The 21,772-nt window shown below is 37.6% G+C and overlaps 1 protein-coding gene across 3 annotated transcripts in view; it reads right to left on the minus strand.

The window, feature by feature from the left end:
• GRM5 (glutamate metabotropic receptor 5) overlaps positions 1-21,772 on the minus strand; it is a 228,598-nt gene that overhangs the window by 120,996 nt on the left and 85,830 nt on the right. For all 3 annotated transcript variants that reach the window (XM_059840359.1, XM_059840358.1, XM_059840357.1), the window contains exon 2: positions 7,911-8,160. In XM_059840359.1, coding sequence (XP_059696342.1) covers positions 7,911-8,160 — 250 coding nt within the window. The remainder of the gene's footprint in view (positions 1-7,910; positions 8,161-21,772) is intronic.

Below are 21,772 nucleotides of genomic sequence, written 5' to 3' on the forward strand. Positions count from 1 at the left end.
AGAAGGAATCTGACAGATTTGAGAGCTAGACCCATGTGGACCTCATGAAGGTGAACAAGGCCGAGTGCAAGGGGCAATCCCAAACACAAGTACAGGCTCTGCAAAGGATGGATTGACAGCAGCCCTGAGGAGAAGGATGTGGGGCTGTTGCTGGATGAGAAGCTCAACGTGGTACAGCAGTGTGAACTCCCAGCCCAGAAATTCAAACTTATCATGGGCTGCATCAAAAGAAGTGCATGAAGAAACATTTTGGGGGAAGTGATTCTCCCCCTCTACTCTGCTCTCATGAGACCCTGGACTGCTGCTTCCAACTCTGGGGTTCTAACATAGGAAGGCTGTGGACCTGTAAGAGGGAGTCCCAAGGAGGGCCAGGAAGATAACCACAAGGGCTTCCCTCACAAACATGCCAAGAATTCTCCTGGAGAACTTTGCTCCATCCTGGCCTGGTGTCACTTTTTACCATTCATTTGCTGCTGGCCACTCCCAGAAACAACACATTGGTTTGATGGACCTTGAATCTGACCTGGTAGAGTATTTTCTAATGCTACATTTTTAGATGTGTAGAAGGTGTGCTTACTTGCCAATAGGCACACTTGGAAATTCTTCATTGTTAATTGTTTGCTTGATGCCATGGTAGACATCCACACCCATACCACCACCCCCACCCACCCCAAGAGATAGATGTCATTCCTGAAACAGCAAAATGAAGACATTCTTCCAAATAGGTGTAGAGCCCCATCCCCACTATTTTATCTACATTAGTGACTAAAATTGGATAGCAGGTGCAATATTTATTAGAACCAGGCCAGATAGGTGCCAAGAAAAACAAAAAAAAAGGATTTTAAAGGCATATGAGAAAATTTAAAAAGTCAAGAAGATTGATTTGCTTTCAGTGTATATGTTTGGTATGTTTACCTCACTTGTCTCCCTAAAATTCTCCAGCATAACTCGTGGGGTCTGAACCACAGAAAGGAAATTATGCTTTTTTGAATCATTGCACAAACAGCCTTGACCAACCACTTCACTACTTCCATCTGCAGCAGGACCCTGCTGCTATTGCTCACCCTGAGGGTCTCTGAGCCATGAGCCTGCCTCAAAGGGAGACCACAAAGCTCCTGCTCAAAACCAAGTTATTCTTTGCCCTCTAGTCTGCTTTATTTCTAAAGGCTCTGTCTGGATATAGGAGGGAAGACAACTTTTCACTTCTCTAATTTATTTTTCATCTCTAGCAAGCAAACCTTTGCTTTGCTGGTAAGTTCCTGGGGTTTTTGGGTAGCAATGAAGATTCTGACTTAATGTTGCTATTTACAGTGCATTTAATTACGAGATATACGATGATACCTTGGGCTACAGGTTCATGCCTGAACAAGAGAACAGAGATAAATAACGAGTGGGCAGCAGACAGCTGTCTTAGAGAAAACAGCTTTCAGGTGAGGCTGCACCGGACTCCTGCCTACTGTGGATTGAAGAAAAAGATCAGACTGTTCATACAGGCTGGGGTTGCACAATTTTACTCTAAAGGTACCTTTTCACCTGCTTGTTTTGGAGGAAAGATCTGCACATTTATACTGCATTTATCTTCCACAATTTTGTTGCAGGTTAGACAGCAAGAACTATTCTAGATAGAAGTATTTTGTTTGATTAATACTTCCCAGAAGTAGCAGAAACAACCAAAAATTAATCTAGAACACATTTCAGATCTACAAAATTTCATATCCTAATTTATTTTACAAGAACTTCTTCACCAGCTGGACTTGTACAAAGATAGAAAAAGGCATGTTAACCCACAACACACAGCATACTTTCTGGAAGGAAATCACTACATCCTTCACAGTGAGATCTTTCTTCATCCAACTAACGCTTTTTTAAAATCTCACAAAAGATTTCTTTTTAAACTCTTGAAAAGAACTCATTTCCCTCAGATCATCTCTTTTGCTTTAATTTTCCTTCAGCTATAGTTGCCCTTTTTATTTGCTAACCAGTTTTTTTTCACATATATTTCTGAGTTTCCTATCAGCTGAATTACTTTGGGGGCTTCCTGGAACTAATGCTTCTCCACATTTTATTCTCCCTCCTTATCCTCATTTCGACTACTTACCTTCTACTTAGCTCATTTGCTTCAATATCTCTTGGAATCAATAACAATTTCCTCCAATCTCTCTCCTCAGGAGCTAAGCAGATATCTTATCGGGAGAGGTGATTTGTGATGCAGAATATCTGTGTTGTTCTGAGAAGAATGGGCACTGCTTCAGTGGTCCTTCTGCCCTCTTGCAGAGCCTCACTTGACTTGCTTGTGATCATGACACTGCTAGAAGTGATGTCCCGCCCTTACCCATTTTCATCTGGACACGCTCTGCAGCCATGGCAAGCTTCAGAGGCACGGCCCAAGGCATCCTGAGGCACAGACCTCACATATCACAGAACAGAGTGAATCCTGAAAATGCATGAGCTGGTTCTTCATCTTTATAGGGACATTACAGAACATAGATATCAAGTCCTGACTACTTCAAAGGAGATGGAAACTCCGAGGGATGCCCTGCAGCTCTAGATTTCCCATTCCTTTGCCGTGGATATTGCAGCCAAGTTACAGTTTTATATTATTTCTGTAAATCCTGGCTAAGTATGGTATCTAAGAGTCATGTAGAGATTAAATCAGACTGATAAATTTTGGCCATGTTTCTTCAGCTGGACAGCTGAAAATCAGAATCAGTCCTAGAGCCTAAGGTCATATTTCCATCTCTGCTAAATTTTTTTATTCATTGTGTAGAATTTTGTCTTTAAATACAACAGAAAAACCTGGATAATTTTAATTAACTCCTTTTTTAAATCAGATATGATAGTGAATACAGTAGTAAATCTGCATCACCATATGCATAGGTGAACATATGAAGCAAATGGAGGTCCCAGTAATTTCTTGAAGATGAGTACTGCTTGTGGAAGGTCATTTGGAAGGTGGAGACATTGAGCAAGTCATTTTTATCTTTATATACATCTACCTTCCTTTTAGAATCATAGAATTATTAAGATTGAAAAATACCTTAAGGATTATCAAGGCCAACTGTTCACCTCTGAACCATATCCCCAAGTGCCACATGCACTTTGAACACTTCCAAGGATCGTAATTTCACCACTTCCCTGGGCAGGGAATTGTTTCAATGCCTGACCATTCCAATACCCTTGTTCTTTCCCTTTTCCTTCCTTTGGGTAGAAATAGTCTGACTGTCTTGCACTTGGAATCACAAATTTGCAAAATTTCTTTCTTTTGATTTTTAGGTTTTTACAATAACTGTTTTCTAATAATAAACAAATCAACCAGGAAAAGTTCTTTTGTCTAGAGGTAAAAGACACATAGTGACTGCATCTGTGAATCTTGATGTTCTTCTACCCCAAAACAGAGTATCTATGTATTTCTATGCTTTTTGGTAACAATCCCTTGGCGATTGCTGTCATCAACACCATGCGGAGTCCCATCTCAAAAGTGTAATTGACATAGGATAAAATAATTTCAGCAAGAAAAAAAAGAATATAATTATTTAGTGCTGTGGTAGTATTTTCTGAATCCATTTCATCAGGACAGTAATAGTCAATATTTATAATTTCTGGTGCAACTAATAGTTTCTAATTTATTATGAAAACCATGTGACTTAGCACTAAGGTACTTAGTCATTCTGAGACAAGTCTTGGAATTCCTGCAGATGAATGGCATCAAATAAAATTATTATTTCATAGAAATATCACAGACACTTTGTCCAAAGATCAGAAACCAAGCGTTAAGAGGAGCAGGATGAAGGTGGGCATACAACACAAAAGAAAATTTCAGCTGTTGCGTCTGAATATTACATAAAATGAGGAAAAGCTGGAAATCATGTACAACCAAGCTGGGGTTTTTTTACACAATTTATATTCCATGGTTCCTTCTGAAATCCATTTCAAAGTTATTCTGCTATGTGAATGTATTATTCATTCTCAAAGGAATTTACATGTAAGGATATCTCCTGGCATATGACCTGTGGCTGACAGAAGCAGTGAAGACAAACAGGTGAAGCCTGGTGTCCATACCTCAATTAAGCTGAGTAACAGTTAAGTTAAAATAACATTTTTTTCACATTTAAAAGTCAGCACACTCACCTTTTCATTTGAGGTTAAGTCCAATTCTTCAAGATGCATGAGGTAAATATTTGCCAAGTACTTAAAATGTTTTCCATTAATTAAAAAGCTCTGGAATGTTACAGTCACTAATGACATGCCACCTTGCATATCTGTCACAAGCAGGCAATGCAATTTCAGACACTGCATAGTAGGTCAAGAGTGGAGAGTTTATTGAAAGGTATCTTTTTCCTCCCATTGGGGCTGTAAAGGGAATTTATGTGATATGCTTTCCTCTTGGCCAATCTATTTTCTGTTTATCTGAGCATAAAACAGATGCAGTGAGAAATCCATAGCTTAAAAAATATCCCAATATTTTTGTAAGGCTTTGGATTGAAAATATTAGGGGTGAATCCAAATTAAAAATGGAACATAAATGAAAGCAAAGAGGAAGTGGAAATGTTGATTAATTTATGATTTCCCATAAATCTACTATGTGGCTTTGTGACTTTAGTTCTTTCTGCATTTGGAAAAGAAATAAAATAATTCGCCACTTAACAAAACAACAGGGAAGAATTTTTTGGGGAACAAAATAGTATTCATTAGTAGATGTAGATTTTCTTGTAAGCCCATGGCATTCCAGTGAATGGCACTCTCACTAACACTTGGAATGCCTTTTATAACTTTCTCATTTTAATGGGTAGCCCAGAGCAACTTCTGGATCAGACAAGGAATAAAAGTGTAAATCTTATCTAGTCCATTTGCCTGCATAGAATTGCAAGAAAAGGTAATTTTATGATCTTTCTTTAATTTCTGATGTAGCTGTTTCCCCTTAGAGCACTCTGAACCATCTGTTCTTCTCAAAATCTTGCCTACTATCTTTTGCCCCTACAAATGATGCACAAAAAGGTCCCCATTACAATCTGCTTGTATGAGATCTGGGTTTGTGCTGGTGTCACATCCATCCCAGGTCAGTGCCTTACCTTGTTCTCTACAGAACCAGCCAACCACCCTAGCTTCCAACCAACAGGTAAATATTTACAGACAACAGAGCCAAAGAGTCAAAAACCAAGAGAGCTCACAATACATCAAGGTCCTGGAAAACAGATCTTTAAATCCCTACAGGAACTCAGATTATCACTGGACAATAATATCATTGTTTTGCATCCCATCTATGTCAAGAAATTCTTTCAAGTTCTCTGTTTTTTCTGTTGCTTTTTTCTTTTGCCTCTGCCTCAAAACCTAGAGATTAGCCCATAGTGGAAGGAGAATATTTTCGTAAGAGTGAACATCTTTGTGGAACATTGTTACTCCACAATTCCCACACCCTACACTTGATTCTTGCTGCATGGCAGAAACACAAAACGCTGCTCTACAGACTAAGGGCAACTCAAAGCCTAACAGAAGTCCTCAGCTGGCAAAATTAGTTAGCTTTTGTTTGTTTATTTTTTTGGTTTATTTTTCCCAGGCTTGTGGGAGATTTTGATATCAAATTGGAAACAAATCTGTTGAAAAATACTGGATGCTCCAAGATCCTCGAGATCTCTGAAGTGCAGAGCCAAATGTAGAGAGACTATATCTCTCCAACCATCCTTGTCTGATGCAGCAGTTACTGGCTGGGGCATATTAACCTCTGTCTGAGTATCCACTTCTCAGTTATTACCTTGGAGTTTCTGCTAATAAATTTAAAGGATAGAAAAAATCCCTACATTTTCCTTTTTCTGTTTTTTTGTAAACACTTCCAGTTCATGCTGTATTTTTCACAGCTAAACTGTGTAGTACTGCCACAGGCATGGATACACCCCCAATGGTCAGGTACAATTAAGGATTTTTGTTTCAATTGGTAAGACTTTACCGTTTAGGTTTCTAAGAGAAGCTACCACTTTCAATTTACTCAATTAAAGTGGTATGCCCAATAACAATTTTCTTATAATTACTCCTGACAATTTCCACTGCAGCTAGAAACAGGTATTTTTCACAAAGAAAAAAGCCAAAATGGGCGAAACAAACAAAAACTTGAAGAAAAGCTTCAAAGCCTGTTCTTTTTAGACCTTGTTTTTTTTTGAAGAGATAATCTGAATTGCTTTACTCTTATTCACAGTCAGCAATTCCTGAAGTCCTTATTCATAAAAGCATCTCAGAGGGCTAAATTTAGCACTGTTGTACATAAATCCCATTAAAAAAATATGTACAGTTTGGAGTCTGGAGTAGTTAAGGGCCAACATAATTTTTAAAAACAATGCTTATGTGCTTCTAAATTTGGGTACTGCTGCAGATAGTTAATAATTTCTTGTATTTAGGACAGAAGAAGATAGCAAACATCCTATGGCACCAGATTCAGCTAGAGATAGTGGAGATGGCATTTGCTTCAATCTACTCTAAACTGTTGAGTAGGCTTTTCCACCAAAGGTAGTTATCAAGAGAGTCTTTGTACAAGTCCTTTTCTAGAATATAATTTCTCAGAGCTACTTGAAATGTTCACCTTACAAACAAGGGACCTAAGAAGGTCCTATTTTCTTAATTAACTGTAGAGTAAATATTGATGGGTACATGGAAGTGTCTAAATTGTAGACATCTATAAATGTTCATGTGAATTTCACCTTGAGGATCATGGTCTCTTTGGGTGTCTGTCCAGAAAAGGGCCAAGACAGTCCATGGAAGTCTCTACAGATAAAATGTATTTGAAAAGAAGGATAGAGATGGTTGCCATGTATCAGAGAAAGAATGAAAACATTCCCATATGAAAATGCCAAAATGTAGGCTGATGTCAAAGACTAAGGGCAGAGACAAGGGCCACAGTTGTTGCCTGTTTGCTTTTCCCCTTTGCCCAAGAGGGAAGGGCAGCTGTGTGCGACAGGGCAGACTAGGAACAAAAGCTGGTGTCCTACCAGTTGCACAGACTCAGTCTCCCACATGCCAAGGCAGTCCTTGAAAGTTTCCTTGGAGGTCTTAACATGACTTCTGGTTTCATTAACATCATTTTACTTGTATTCCTGTAGGGTTCATGCTTGGGACAACAACAGGCCATCCTTGCAATAATGCACTAAAAAGGCGCTGAGTTACATTAGTTGACTCCCAATATACTCCATTTTGGTTTCAATACATCCTTTTTCCTGTCTTGGTTAGGATCCACTTGTTGAATAAGGGGAAAATGTAAAGATCCTTTCAGGTTCACATCAATAACTTATTTCTCTGTCTACGAGCCAGGATCTTTTCCTTCTGGATGAACACGCACTAAGTGACTTTTCCTTTCTTCCTTTGGCAGTTAGGAAAGGAAACACTGATACCATTGAGCCAAGAGAAAGGATTACCTATATGTTGCCCTTAGGACACTATGCACATCAACACACTGAATCAGGAAGAGAAGGTGATAGTTTACAAACTTGGTTTTGGGAAGTTCTGTTTTAGGTACTCCCAGAGGCCACATCAGCAAACCTTACCACAGAGTTACTGGAATGAGACACAGCCTCAGGCTGTAAATGTACACAATGTATTTTAAACTGCACTGAACAAAATGGGTGATATAGATCAAAGATTTTTGATCTATATCACCCATTTTGCCCAGCTTTCCCTTACACATTGCTGCTAGGGGTGGCCAAGCAGACTTGTGTTCGCCTGGCATGTCATGAGAATGATGCATGTCTTTGTAGAGTTTGTACTGCTATGACAGAGCTGACATTACTTCCTATCTTTTAGATATGAACAGATATTGGAGAGGCCATGAGTCTGTGATGTATGTTCTTCTTGTCCAGAAAACAGGATAGCTTTCTTTTTTTGGCACTACTGACTAAAACAGCAGGCTATAAGTGCACGGCATTACTCACCTGCCTAGCAGCAAAAACTCTCCAGCGAGTCCCAGGCGCCTCATGGCCATCAAGAGGCCTCTGACAGTCATGCCTTCACAGAAGCAGGCCACCACTCTTGCCTTGGGCAGGTGGCTCCGAAGCTTTCGCAGCAGCTTGTCAAAGCTCTGCTCGCCAGCATTGCTGTAGATCTTGTAGGAGTGTGCAATGCAGATCCCTTCCTTGGCTGCCATGTCTTTGAAAGCTTCCATTCCACTTTCACCATAGTTTCCTAAATACAAACAGAAACACAAATGCACATGTTAAAATCTGCAGCAGCTTTACTTCCTTGGGAAACATCAGATATTTTAAATGTGTTACATATCTGTAGAGAGATCACTGTACCAGTCTCAACAATATCACTTTAATGTTTTAATTAATCAGTTTTTCAAGACAAGGTCAAATTTTCCTGGAAAATTCACTGCTCTCCAAGAGACTGCATCTCTGCTTAAACCAAAGGCTGGGTGAGGATCTGGTCCACAATGTGTACAACAGTGTATGCACAAATCACAATCTCTTCTGATTCTCTCAAACTGACAAAATGTGGAAAAATGCTCCTTGATTTTCTTCAATGAATAAAAAAAAATATGTTGAGAATTAATTTCTGGGTGTAATATTTTTAATATAAGCAAAAAAAAAAACAAACCCTTACAGCATCACCTAATTCATAATGCAATCTGAAAAGAAATTTTTTATTTTAGTTAGAGTGAAAAGTAAAATTTGTTTTGTTGAAGAAAAACTTCTACTGAAGAATGAATGATAAAATTGAGGATTAGTATTACAGGCATCACCAGAGCACAGATGAATTCAATGTGCTTTAATATTTTTCTGGGGTTTTTTTCCTGCTTGTTTGTTCTGAATTAAATTTCTACCAGTGGGAAAAGCTTCACATTTTCTTTCAATACCTTCTTCCTCTATGGGGATAAACTGGTGGTAGATATTAACAGAGAGATACCTTTTTCTTTTATTCTGTCTTAGCACAGACACTTTCTTCACTGCCAGGCCTAAATAGAAGTCACAGTGCTTAAACAGTGGATGTACTGATACCACTGACAGTCATCCCGACCAGGATTGTGTGCCTGCTTCCCTCTGCTCCTCCATCTGGCTGTTGAAATCTGTTTCATGTCTCATTTAAATAAGAAGGCCTCTGAGGCAGGAAATCTTTCTCAAAAGTAATGTCTTAAACCCTCAGCAATATTCCACAGAAATGCAACCAGTTAATTAATTAATAAAACTGTGAGTGTCAAGTGATGACGTTGCAAGAAACCACTGATCCTTGACAAATTTGTTAGCTTGCAAATGGAACAATCTGTAAGAAAGATTCTCTCTCTTTCCAGCAGAATTACAAGTACACAGAAGCACTGACAGTGAAAATGCATGCAAAGCAGTGAGGATCAGACATGGATTTGGACTGTTGTCTGGGGTTTTTTTTTTTATTTTGGACATTGGAGCCATCAAGAATTCATCTTATCCACCTGGGGAGTCATCCCTATCACTCTGGGGCTACAGCTCAGAGGCTTTGTTACACTCAGAACTGAATGTGAATGTAAAAACAGTGCTCTTACCATCCAAATGGTCAAAAAAGGCAAAGAACAAGAAGACAGGAAGTAACATTATCTTCCTTTCACACCAGCAATGAATCCTTGAGACCTTGAGATCACTAAATTTCCAAATTGCACCCAATCAGAATGGCAACATGAATGCAGGTCTTTCTACCTGAAGGGTCTTCCTTGCTGTGATTAGGCCTAATGGAAACCACATTATCATGCAAATTGTGCCCGGACAAAATGTCATTCAAACTCAGTTGTTGCAGTGCTTCCTGAGAGTAGTAAATCAGGAGTCCAGTGCTTACCCCTGGGTCATGCCCTTAGGGCAAACTGTGTTTCCTGTGGTACATGAGCATCAAGTGATTCCCATGGGATGCTGAAACAGTTCATCTAGAGGTCAAAACCATGGTGTCTCATGAAATATGTATTATAGCTGCCAAAGCCAGCCTGAAGGAAAAATTGGGGTCAGTCAGATTTAACTCCCAGCAGACCCGGAGTTCTTCAAAAATAAAATTAAGCCATTTGACAGGAAATAAACTACTTGGTCTAAAATTATTTTCATTTAGGTCATTCTGGATCAACATTAAATAGTCTATTTCACTTTTAACAGAAGATGAAAAGAATAAGGAAACATTGTCAATCTTTGCCATAGAAGATGTAAATTTGAGGAAAAACTATATATCTCAATATGTTGTTTTTGGCTCTGGTAGAGTTAATTTTCTTCACAGTAGTTAGTATAGTGCTATGTTTTGGATTTTTGCTGAACATAGGGTTGATAATATAGAAATGTTGTGTTGCTGAGCAGGGCTTACATAGACACAAGGCCTTTTCTACTTTTCATGCTCTCTTGCTGGTGAGGAAGTTGGGGGTACCTGGGAGGCTGGGAGGAGGCACAGATGGGACAGGTGACCCCAGCTGATCAAAGGGATATTCCAGACCATGTGGCATCATGATCAGTACATAAAGTCTGGGGAAGAAGGAGAAAGGGAGGGATGTTTGGAATGATGGAATTTGTCTTCTCAAATCACCATTACATGGGATGTGGCCCAGATTTCCTGGAGACTGCTGAACACCTCATGGGAAACAGTGATTTAATTCCCTGTTGGCTTTGCTTGTGTGCACAGCTTTTCTTTACCTATTTATCTGTTTTTATCTTGAACCACGTGTGTTCCTCAGCTTTTACCTTTCTGATTCTCTCCCCAGTTCTGCTGGTAGGGGAGTGAGTGAGAGGCTGCCTGGTGCTTCATTGCTGACTGGGGTTAAGTTATGACACCCAAAGACATTGAAATTCTGAAGATCTCATTCTCTGTCAAAAACCTCAGTGGAAAATTCCCACCCAGGTCTAGTTTACTTACAGAACTGCATATCTTTTATGTTGCAAATACTGCAGTATTTGCTTGTAAGTGTTATAAGCATTCAAACTTTTCTGTTTGAGTTGTGCTATTCTCAGGCTTGGTATAAAGTTGACAATAGGTTTAATTACAGTACTGAAAAATAGCAGGTCTTTTAGAGAGCACAAAGTGCATTAACTCCTTTCCAATCCAATAAAATCTGCTCGAGCACAAACACCATGGTTTCATCAAGCATCGAGACAGGGAGATTTTGTGGAACCATACAAAAAGTTATGTGTCATCCAAAATCATAGGAAACACGTTAAACTACCAGGAGTACTTAGGAAAAAGTTATGTTCTTAACATTTGGAAGAAAATACATCCTGGCAGTCCAAATCTGAGAGTCACTGAGGTCTCCAGCTGGGAAAACTACAGCTCTATGACATGAGCTCGAGGGAGATTTGATAAAAACAGAAAGAAGCTTTGCTTCAAGACACTCATACAAATACACCAGTGGTGCTCTTGCCTTGCTGATTTAACTCTATGCAATTAATTATTCATAGTGAATTATCCTGTTGTGCAAGTGTTTTGATGAGGTATGTATATCTTGTATGAGCTATACTGTGGGGATAATGAACATTCCTTGACGGAAAAAGAAAATCTTTTCTGTTAAATTTTTTTTGCACAATATAATAGCAAAAATTTCATCTGGGCTCTCTTTCTGAATAAAACATGTCTGTGCATAAACATATACATTTAGCATTGAAGAAATGAGAGTGGAAAAGAAGGTAAGGTACATTCTGTCATTTCCTTGAGGATGTAAGGTTCACAGTGGAAGAGAATCTCCATGCTTTCTGTATGGAACTGGTCTCCTCAAGGACATTATTCTTCAGTATACCTATAGGAGTACTACCAAAACTGCCACAGCAAGAGCAAGTCTCCACCATTGGGGCAGTTCCCACTGTTCAGCCAAGCCTATAACACAAGAAAAAGGATATAGGGGCTTCAGGATTTACACAAATGAATGGACAACGGTGATGTCTTTTGCAGCCTGTAGTTTTACTACCAAGTTAAAATTAATTCAGAACTCCTTAGCTGGAAACAAACTAACATTTTTTGGTAAGTCCCATATGATGAAAGTTTCCCACATCCTGGGAATTTATCCTTATACCTATTTTGTACCCACTTCTAAATGTCAATTCTGAAAGAAAAATTCAACAGAAGGGAAGGGTTGGTTTACTCTTGCTTGCTTAATTCCAGTTCATCAGAAAAGACTCCACAAACTGTCACGGATATATTTTCTGAAAAATACCTTTGCTAGAATTTTTCTCCTGAGAAGCTGAGAGGCCTAAGAAATGAAATGTAAACAATACCTATCTGATGGCTGTGGAATGTGGTCTGGAGATGGTTTACCAACAGGTGCATCTTTGATTGGTATCTTGTGGTTGTTTTTAATTAATTACCAATCACAGGTCCAGCTGTGTTGGGACTCTGAGCAGTCACAAGATTTTATTCTCATTCTTTTCTTTTCTAGCCTTCTGATGAAATCCCTTTCTTCTATTCTTTTAGTATAGTTTTAGTATATAATTTTCTTTTAATTTAATATATATCATAAAATAATAAATCAGCCTTCTGAAACATGGAGTCAAGATTCTCATCTCTCACCTCCTCCTTGGGACCCCTGCAAACACCACCACAACAAACAAACTAGCTGGAGCTCAAGTAGGGTCAATTTAAATTCAGCTCCTCTTTGCCCACCAAACTCCATCTCCATTTCAGTATTTGGAATCTGGCACCTTTCTACTGCTACTGGTTCTGCTGGAGGATGTATTACAGTTTTTTAGTTTATATTCCTGTCCTCTTGAAACTTTGTCTGGGGTGCTGTAATCAGAGCTATTAGCAGTAGATGGCTTTTGTAACTGTGTCCTCTTGGCAACAAGTAGTAGCTGGGTTCTTTTAAAATGCTGGTCTGGATCCTGCATGTTGCCTACCTGAACACCTGGCCCTAAGCCCAGTCAAAAGCTACCCCCATATGTCTCTTCATGTTTTTTTTTTAAAAAACCATTACATCATCGTGCTAAAGACTTGTCTCTGCTGCAGAGTTGGAATTTTGTTCAAAACTCAAGCATATGTGTCCCCACCTACAGTCTAACTGTAACAATCTGTTGGTTCCACTTCCAATGAATCATTACTAGAAACTATTAAGAAGCTTGAAAAGAACAGATTGTGCTTTTTTCCAGATGATGCTTAATATAGTACAGCACATAATAATACTTCAATCTGATAGAAAAGGGTCAGGCAAACTGCAGGCAGCTCTTGCTTCCCCTCCTGCCCAGCAATTGAGCCAATTAAACTACTTAACCATAAACCATTAAGAACTTATGTGCATTACAAAGCAAAACAACAATGTTTTAATTCTTAAAATATTTTGCAAAATGTATTGACATCTGCCCTATCAGATTAAAGGTTATCAATAGGAGGTGAAAAGTCTCTACTGTCAAATGGAAGAACAAACTGTTTTTTCTCCTGCTCAGGAATTTTTGGCATGTCATGTATGCCTTTTTGCATAAAAGAGCTTTTTTTTATCCATAGCTGTACATGTAAATTGTTATCAGCCAGTTCTTTTGTTTAGGATATTTTCATTGAGCATAGATGAGCATCAACCTTTAGGAGGGTTTCAAGATGTAGGATTGTTTCTGGCAGGTCACAGTGAAAATTCACAAAGCAAAAGAAGAGGAGCCTTGAGTGAAACAGAAGAAATGCATTATGTCATTCATAAGGCTGGTAATAATCCTACCTGTCACAAAGAATATTTATTTAAGCAGAAATACTCTCATTACTTTTCTAGACAAGGAAGCACAAACCAGAATAATATTCTATGCTGTGTCTGAGCCACAGAAAAGAAGTCAAGACAGGTTAAAATTTGCAGTACATGTTTTGCAAGAAATAAAGGGAATACAGAGCTTCATTTTCCTCTAGTTTCCATTTGCACTGAAAGGATGAACTTTGCAAGAATATAAAAAAAAAGAAGGTATAGCTTTGGTATAATTTTGAAAATGCATGTGGGAGTAATACCATATATTTATGAAAGGCAGCATGTTGGTTGATTAGCATGATGATCTTCCCAAAAGTTGAAGATATGGGCGTGTTTCCCAAATGGAAATGTTAGACTGTTAAAATTCAAATTAATCATGGAAAAAAACCAGTAGCACCTGCTACTACCTGCTAGAAATTTTCTACATTTTGCTCTTTTGACTGTAGGTCTTTTAAAGTACCTCACTATCAAGAATAGGGGCATAAACCAAGTCTTTTGAGCAGCTGGAGCAACCACATGCCACTGATACAACATGATCAAAATCACAGCCTTCTGTGTAGTTATGTCTGCAAATAGAACATGACAATAGAGTGTTACTTTATTCTAAAGGGTACAAACCAAATGAAATCAAAACACATATGCCTGAAATTCTGGAGTTGTCTATGTGTGTTTAAAAAAAAAGAAAACCCAACTTTTTTTCATCTGATCTTAATACTTAAATGATTTTTAGATGGGATTTCAGTTTCTATACTAAATATATATATGTAAAACAATAAAAAAATAAAATTAAAAGTTCATTTTGAAAGCAACCTATTAAAAACAACTTAAATGAGAATAGTTCGTCCAAATATATTCCGCTTAAATATTTCCAATATTTCCTTTTTCCTTAAAAATCACTTGGAGACTGGGCTGTTCCACCTCAATCATCTCAAGTGTTGGATAGCAACTTCAAGACCTTTGGGCTCTTTCCTCATAAAATATTAAACATGAAAATCTGAATTTAATGGAAAAAAGGGATAAATATGTACACACTTTTGTACGGACAGGTTTCTCCCAAGAAATGACCTCTCTATTGAAGAAGACAGGGAATGTTGACTGAGCTTGGAGAAATCTTCTCTCTGCCCTGCTCAGCAAAGGATCAGCACAGGGCAAAAATTTCCATAAGGGATTAAATTAGGAGTTTACTTACTCCATCTTTGAAATTGCTGTACTTGCCTTCTGTAAGCGCAGACAGTCTCAAAGTGATTGAAAGGACAAAATCTCACCTCTGAGGCCTCATAGGGGCCATCACAACTGATGGCTGCAGTTGGGACTCTGTCCTTAGCTGTCCATATGATAGTGGAGAATCATTTACATCTTTTCTTGGGTGTTAATCTTATCTGTTCAAACTGAAAGCTCTTCAAACAGCATTCATCTATTACCAAGTACTCACAAAACTCAGACTCAAAAGGGTTGCCTAAGTCCCTACATATGTTGCCTACTGCAATTCAAGGTGTGTCAATACAAAGAAACATTAGTCACCGTGATATCATGCTTGCTATAAGCCTAATTTCCATTTCTGTGAAGAGTTTTGAGGTTTTTAGTTTTCCACATTTGAAGACATTAAATGTTTTCATAATCACAAAAATGTTAGCTAAAGAAAGCCCTCCCCCCCACTTCTAATCTTCTTAAAATTCAATCCAGTGAAATAATGTGTGGAAATTCCAATATTGAATTTAGATATTGACCGATTTATCATGTAATGTGAGACTCATATTTCTTTCTGCAATGTAAAATAAAATTAAACATGTATTTTGAATCAGGAAAATATTTTTATTTCTAAAGTAATTAGCTAAAATATTTGAACATTTAAAAACAAATTTAATGTGTTTAATTAGGAAAATAATTAACTATTTACTATTAGTTTAAGTACCTAGTTAAGGTAGGTAAATAAGGTTAAAATAAAATAAGGTAAATGTGGGTAAAATACCTAGTAGTTTCAGCTACTAGGTATTTTCTGACTAGAAATTCTCATCCAAATGCATTTAGACCAGCTCTATTCATAAGATATTTGTTTAACTAACCAACTTTTAAATTATTTTAGAATATATAATATACCCCAAACATAACTGTACTTAATTAATTTTAAAAAATCTGTTTATTATCTCCTCATCTGAGATCTCATAAGTATCAGTTTGATATCAAAGTCTCTTCTCTCTCATCTTCTCTGAGCTATTTTGAAATAATAAATTAATTTCTCAAGAAAATGATGACCTAGTTTCACAGTTTAATGCACCCCACTTTTATGTATTTTTAAATTATCACCTCATAACTTTAAAAGAGAAACTCATTTAAACATTGCTATTATGTGAGCAAAGGGAACAGTGTGGAAGCAGCCTTTTCTGTATGCTTCCTTTGATCCCTCCAGCTGGCTGGACTGTCTGCAGCTTTGTGTCTCTTGTCCACTGAGCAATGTTTGAAGTCCTACATGATGCTAATGTCTACTAGAGGATTTAAAGTCTGACAGCTCTTGCAGAAACATGCAGACGTCTCTGACTGCTCTCCTTGTTTTCAGACTGGAGACATTAAGATTCTTCTGTACTCTGTGTTTGGGAAATAGCTCTTTCTATCTACCTGGGTCTAAGACATTTCCATGAATAAAAAACAGTTTGAGAATACCTGAGACTGACAGTATTTGGACTGGAGGCTGTTTCTTCCAGGACACAAAAACTAAGACAGAAAGGAGAGGGCTTTGCAGTGGGAACTCTTCGGTCTATGATTCTGTATCCTTCATTGTGGGTGTAGTGAATTCCCAAGGAACAGGGGTTTATTTACTGGCATTTGGACCTAGTCCCAATGTAATTTAGGCTTTCAATTATTATATGTCTTAAAAGAGTTGGTCCATTCTACAAATCAACAACATTACACTTCTATAAATTCACAAACAAGAACATAACATCATGCGATATTAATTCTTTACTCTGCTATGGTTTGCATCTGGTCTTTTTTTGAAGTACACATGATGTCTTATTCTGCTGATGCAGTAGGTGAGCAATACCAGAAGTCATCCAGCAAAAGGAAGCATAATTCAGAGATTATTAGATTCCAAGGCCTTCAATTAATCTTGAGTTTTCTGCCAAGTGTCTTTCTCTCTGCCCTCTGTCCTCATATGTGAAATGGAGGTAAAAATGTTTCCCTGATGGTTGTGGTGCAAGAATAAACATATTATGAAAATCTCAGACAACTGTAGCAAAAGAGCACCATCTACATTGGTCAGACTGAATGAAACATGACAGTTTTGCCTCACAAAAACCCACTTTTGCTTTGTTGCAATAACAATTACGTCACACTTATTGTAGTAACAATCACTGTTTGTTAAACATTCATTTAAAATCCAAAAAGGCCTAAAATTTCCCAACGGTAGTTGAAGTTGATGGTAAGGTTACTGCTAAGAATACACCTTATTTTCACTCTAAATGATTATGCACATTCATATTCAGAATCTTAATTTGGGACAAGAGTGAGTTTTGTGACTTTCTCAGATTAAACTTGGGGAAGAGATAAGAATCTGTGAAAGTTTAGTATGGTAATTGGAAGGCAGGTCTATTGACTGTATTTCCTGGGAGTGCTTGTCAAAAGAGTTTGAAGGGGGCAATATGAAATTTCTTGGAGTATACTTTTAGAGTATACTGTGAAGAACGATGAGAAGACCAGTACTGTGGGACCAGCTAATTTCTTGCAGATGTTCTCATTTCAGGAACATGGTACATAATTGTTGCCCCTTGGTCGATAACAGAGATTGAATTCTTAGAAGAATATTTGAAAAATGTATTTGATTTTGTTGGGATAAAGGTGGTTTTTTAAATGTACCTTCAGGTGCTATCTCTAGGACACTGTGATCCTCAGCTTTGGGATGCAGAAACTGAAGACAGAGAAAATAGACCAGGGTTGAAGGCAAGAATATGATCTTCTTCACTGTGTGGGTGACCAAGCACTGGAACAGATTGCCCAGAGAGGGTGTGGAGTCTCCCTCACTGCAGATATTCAAGAACCATCTGGACACAATCCTGGGCAGTGTCCCCTGGGATGGTCCTGTTTGAGCAGGGAGGTTGGACCACTGTGGCCTCTTTCAACCTTACCCATGCTGTGAGTCTGTGATTTGTTGAATTTCACACTAACCTATAACAAAAGGATAATTAGTTGCCAAAAACTGCGCAGTACTCTCAACAGTAATGGAGATTTCATGGCTACCTTGGACAATCTGTCCAAAGCCAAACTAGTCTTTCTCTTCCCTGGCTCTTAACCTGGTTTTCTGCATTCTCTTTGAATTTGGCCCTATTAAATATTTTCTATCAAATATGGGAATAGCTTCTCTTATTGATATTTTCAGAAGCCCTTAACAGTTTTTAAGACAATCATCATGTGTAACCTTAACTTTTTAAAGATTAAACAAATCCAGTATTCTGGTTTTCTTGTGGGTGATTTCCAATTAGTTTTGTTGTCCAGACAGGATAGTGTGCAGATTTTTCAAGATATGGTACTTTCACAGCTTATACTTTACCTGGACAGACTAGAATTGAAAGACTATTTCATGCCTCAAAAACTCATTGCCTCTGTGTGTTTTTGGTAGGACATTTCGCTTATTTAAAATTGGAATGACACTGTTGACTCAAGTATAACTTGTGATTCATTTTATTTATCTAGGTCTTGTTTTCTGCAGAACTGCTTCTCAGTCAGTCATTCTTCATCCAGTATTTAAGCATTAGCATATTCTGCTCTAGGAGCAGTGTCATCCAACATGGTACTCCTTACAGGTTTAATAACCATACTTTTATCATAATGCAAATCACTGGAAATATAATTAAAAATGGAATCAAGGCAGATCTCTGAGAAGGCCATTGAGTTTATGTCTCCTGTTAGAAACTGAGAAGTACAGTTTGAACACTGATTTAAGTTCTTTTTGCACTTAACACAGGGAAGTTACATTCCTAGCCTCTTAGTATTTGGTTTTAAGATAAAGTCACTCATTCTACACAAAAGTTCTGAACTGGATACTAGGTTGACTTGATATGATTTATTTTTAAGAATACATTGTCCCTTTTTTATGACAACAGAAGGAAAGTACTATTTTCTTACAAAAAAAAAGTGTTTATTTTTGCAGAAGTGAAATACGGTTGGCTGAGCTCCTTCCTTGGTTTCTCTTTCAAGAAGAGATAGCGTTACCTCATTTCAGTTTTGTGGAAGGTTATGAACCTCAGATAGGTTTTTCCTAAGAGGGCATTAAAAACATCTGCAGTTATTCCAGAATGCTGAAGTCCCTTAGAAGGAAACAGAGAAAAAGCCTTTTGTCCAAAGTCAACCTGAAGGTCTTTTTGACTGCAACATGCTCAAGTTTCAATAAGATGGCCTCATGTGAGGTGCTAAACACTGTCATCCATCATATTAGCTTGTTCCTTAATGATCTGAAAAGGTAGTAAACAATGTTAATTAAATTTGCAGATGGCTTTTAACTGGACAGTGTTGAGGATGCCAGGCAGGACACAGAAACATTGTAAGGTTTTCTGAAGATATTGTTGACTTGACTAGAAATTGGGCAAAAGAAAAACGTTTTTCATCATAGTTTAACCAAAATTCTGGAAAAATTAGCCAAAAGATTCAAAATTATTCTGTAAATTAAAACATTCCTTTCTGTAACGCTAAAGCTAAATATTTTAAATATATTAATTATTTTTATTGTTTCTGGTCTTTTTCTTTAGAGAATTTCCATTTGCTAAAAATAAAAAAAATTACTTTTCCTTCAGAGCTGCAATTTGAAAAAAAAAAATCAGGATATTAGAAACTGCATTCCCAACAATCTCTGAGGCTAATTTTTATCGCATTCCTGAAGATACATATACTTTTTAAAGAGGTAGAAAGATACCTAACATTACCTTCCTTTCAGACGTATAACCACAAGGCATGACTAGGTCTGAAATGTTGTGTCAGGAGACCTTCCCTATGTGATTTTATAAATTAATTGTAAATCTAAATCTGCCAGGACTTTGTTTAATTAAAAGTGTAACTAAGGAGCACACAGAAAGAAGAAGCAGGAAATAGACTGAAATGTCACATGGGCTTTTTGTTTCTATCCATATTTGTAGCTTCCTCAAAACTTAATTTTTATTTTTATGTTTTTAAAAACAACAACTTACAAGGCTCTAACAAACTTCAAGAACATATTAAAGACCTGATATTGGTGGCAGTTATAAATGGCAGTTTTCAACAACCATGAAAAAAATATGACAGCATTCTTCATGATTTTAGCCTCAGGTTAAATTTCATCTGAGATCCCTAACAACTGCAAAGCTCAAGGCTGACTGGGGAAGTAAAAGTCTTTTTCATCATGCATACTCTTGGCACACTGTATTGACTTCAGATATCAATAGAGGTCATAAAAATCAACCACACCACAGGAGCAGTTGATTTTCAGAAATGTCTGACCACAGTGTACTGTAACAGGCAGTGCCCATACAAATGGTAACTAATGAAAATTTCCCTTGCAAAGGTGGCACAGAAACATAACCATATGTGTCAGACAGAAAGTGGATGAGGGCAATATTTTTTATATATTACATTGTTGATAAAGCAAAGTATTGAGTAGACAGATAAACTGGTGTGTATTTATACCTTTAAACAGTGTATAATTAATTATTGTGATTATAAACTCAGCTAGTACTAAATATTGCTTGCAGGCCCCTGCTAAGGTCTTGGCCTCATCATGTTAAGCGTGACACAAAGTCAGGATAAGAGACCACCTTTTCTAAAACAATTAATTATATTTATACAAGAAAAGCAAAGAATAAGAACAGAAATAAAGTCATGTTAAGATAATAAAAAAAAAAAGTACTTGCAAAATTTCAGGCATCTGATTATTTCTAAAGGAAGGCTAGACAAATTTCCCAATGTAACACCTGATAATTTTGATCTTAACCCTGTCAGCTGGGATCTTGAGTTGCCCTCCTGGGCACTGCCTTTGTTCCATTTATAGCAAAAAGAGTGGAACCAGCAACTGCAGGAGATGATACACCTATCTATTTTACACATCTTTCCTCTTTTTTTTTTGATAGATGAGGTGACTAGAGTTGCAGAGTGCATAATTTGATTTGCTTAGTTGCCATATTTTCAGATATCCAAAAAAAAAAAAAAGCCCAAAACATGCTAAATCATAGAATCATAAATCCTGGAGTTGTTTGAGTTGGAAGGGACCTTCAAAGCTCATCTAGTCCAACCTCCTTGACATGGACAGGGACACCTTCCACTTGATGTATTGCTCTAAGTTCCTTCCAATCTGGCATTGACCCTGGCCGTTCACATTCACTAATCTAATTCCAAGAAAATGTTTCCTCCCTCGCCTCACAGGGAAAATCTTCCTGATTTGCAGGTTATTTTTTCACCAAATGTTCAGTGCAATTTTGGACCTGAAAAAGAATGTTTCTCACCCCTAAAATCTTTGCATATATTGGAAAACCTCTCCTCCCATGTTTCTGTGAGTTTTTTTGGTTCCACTGGCTGATTTTACATCAGGGAAAATGAAATAAAAATAAAAAGTTCTCCCAAATAATATTTTGCAAACTGTAGGTGATAGAGAACTTTCTTTATCTTCTTTTAGATGGCTCAGCACCATCTGTGAAAATTTAAAATGTTTGTTAGAGTGGCAGCTATGCCTTTCATTATTGGCATTACAGTCAAAACTGCTGACTACTGACTAGCTGGGCCATAGGAATAGTATGTAATCCTCCATTATTTGACATTGATGACTCTGCAAAACTAGCTATTTTTCATTTTAAGCAGCTAGGGCAAAAATTTGCCTCTTATTTCAGTATGTTTAGATGCCTGTTGACTTCCCAGTCCTTTACATCAATATGTTGAGATCCTAAGCCTGTTAACCATTCCTCCATTCAAGTGACTCCATCATGACAAGCTCAGTTCCAGACTATGTTAGACAGTGCAAACAATCATTCGCCACAAAGACAGGATCTCCAAACCTGAGGTGCATAGCAGAATTTCACCTTGGATCCTCCCCAAGAGTCAGTTACATCCAAAGCTCATTTTCCCTTCTTATTTGAGGACACGATGAACTCATCCCCTTCTTTTGCAATTTGCCCTCACTCTTCTTCATCCTCAGTCTTAAAC

This window comes from Haemorhous mexicanus, chromosome 2, assembly GCF_027477595.1.
Source record: "Haemorhous mexicanus isolate bHaeMex1 chromosome 2, bHaeMex1.pri, whole genome shotgun sequence".
NCBI classification, from domain to species: Eukaryota; Metazoa; Chordata; class Aves; order Passeriformes; family Fringillidae; genus Haemorhous; species Haemorhous mexicanus.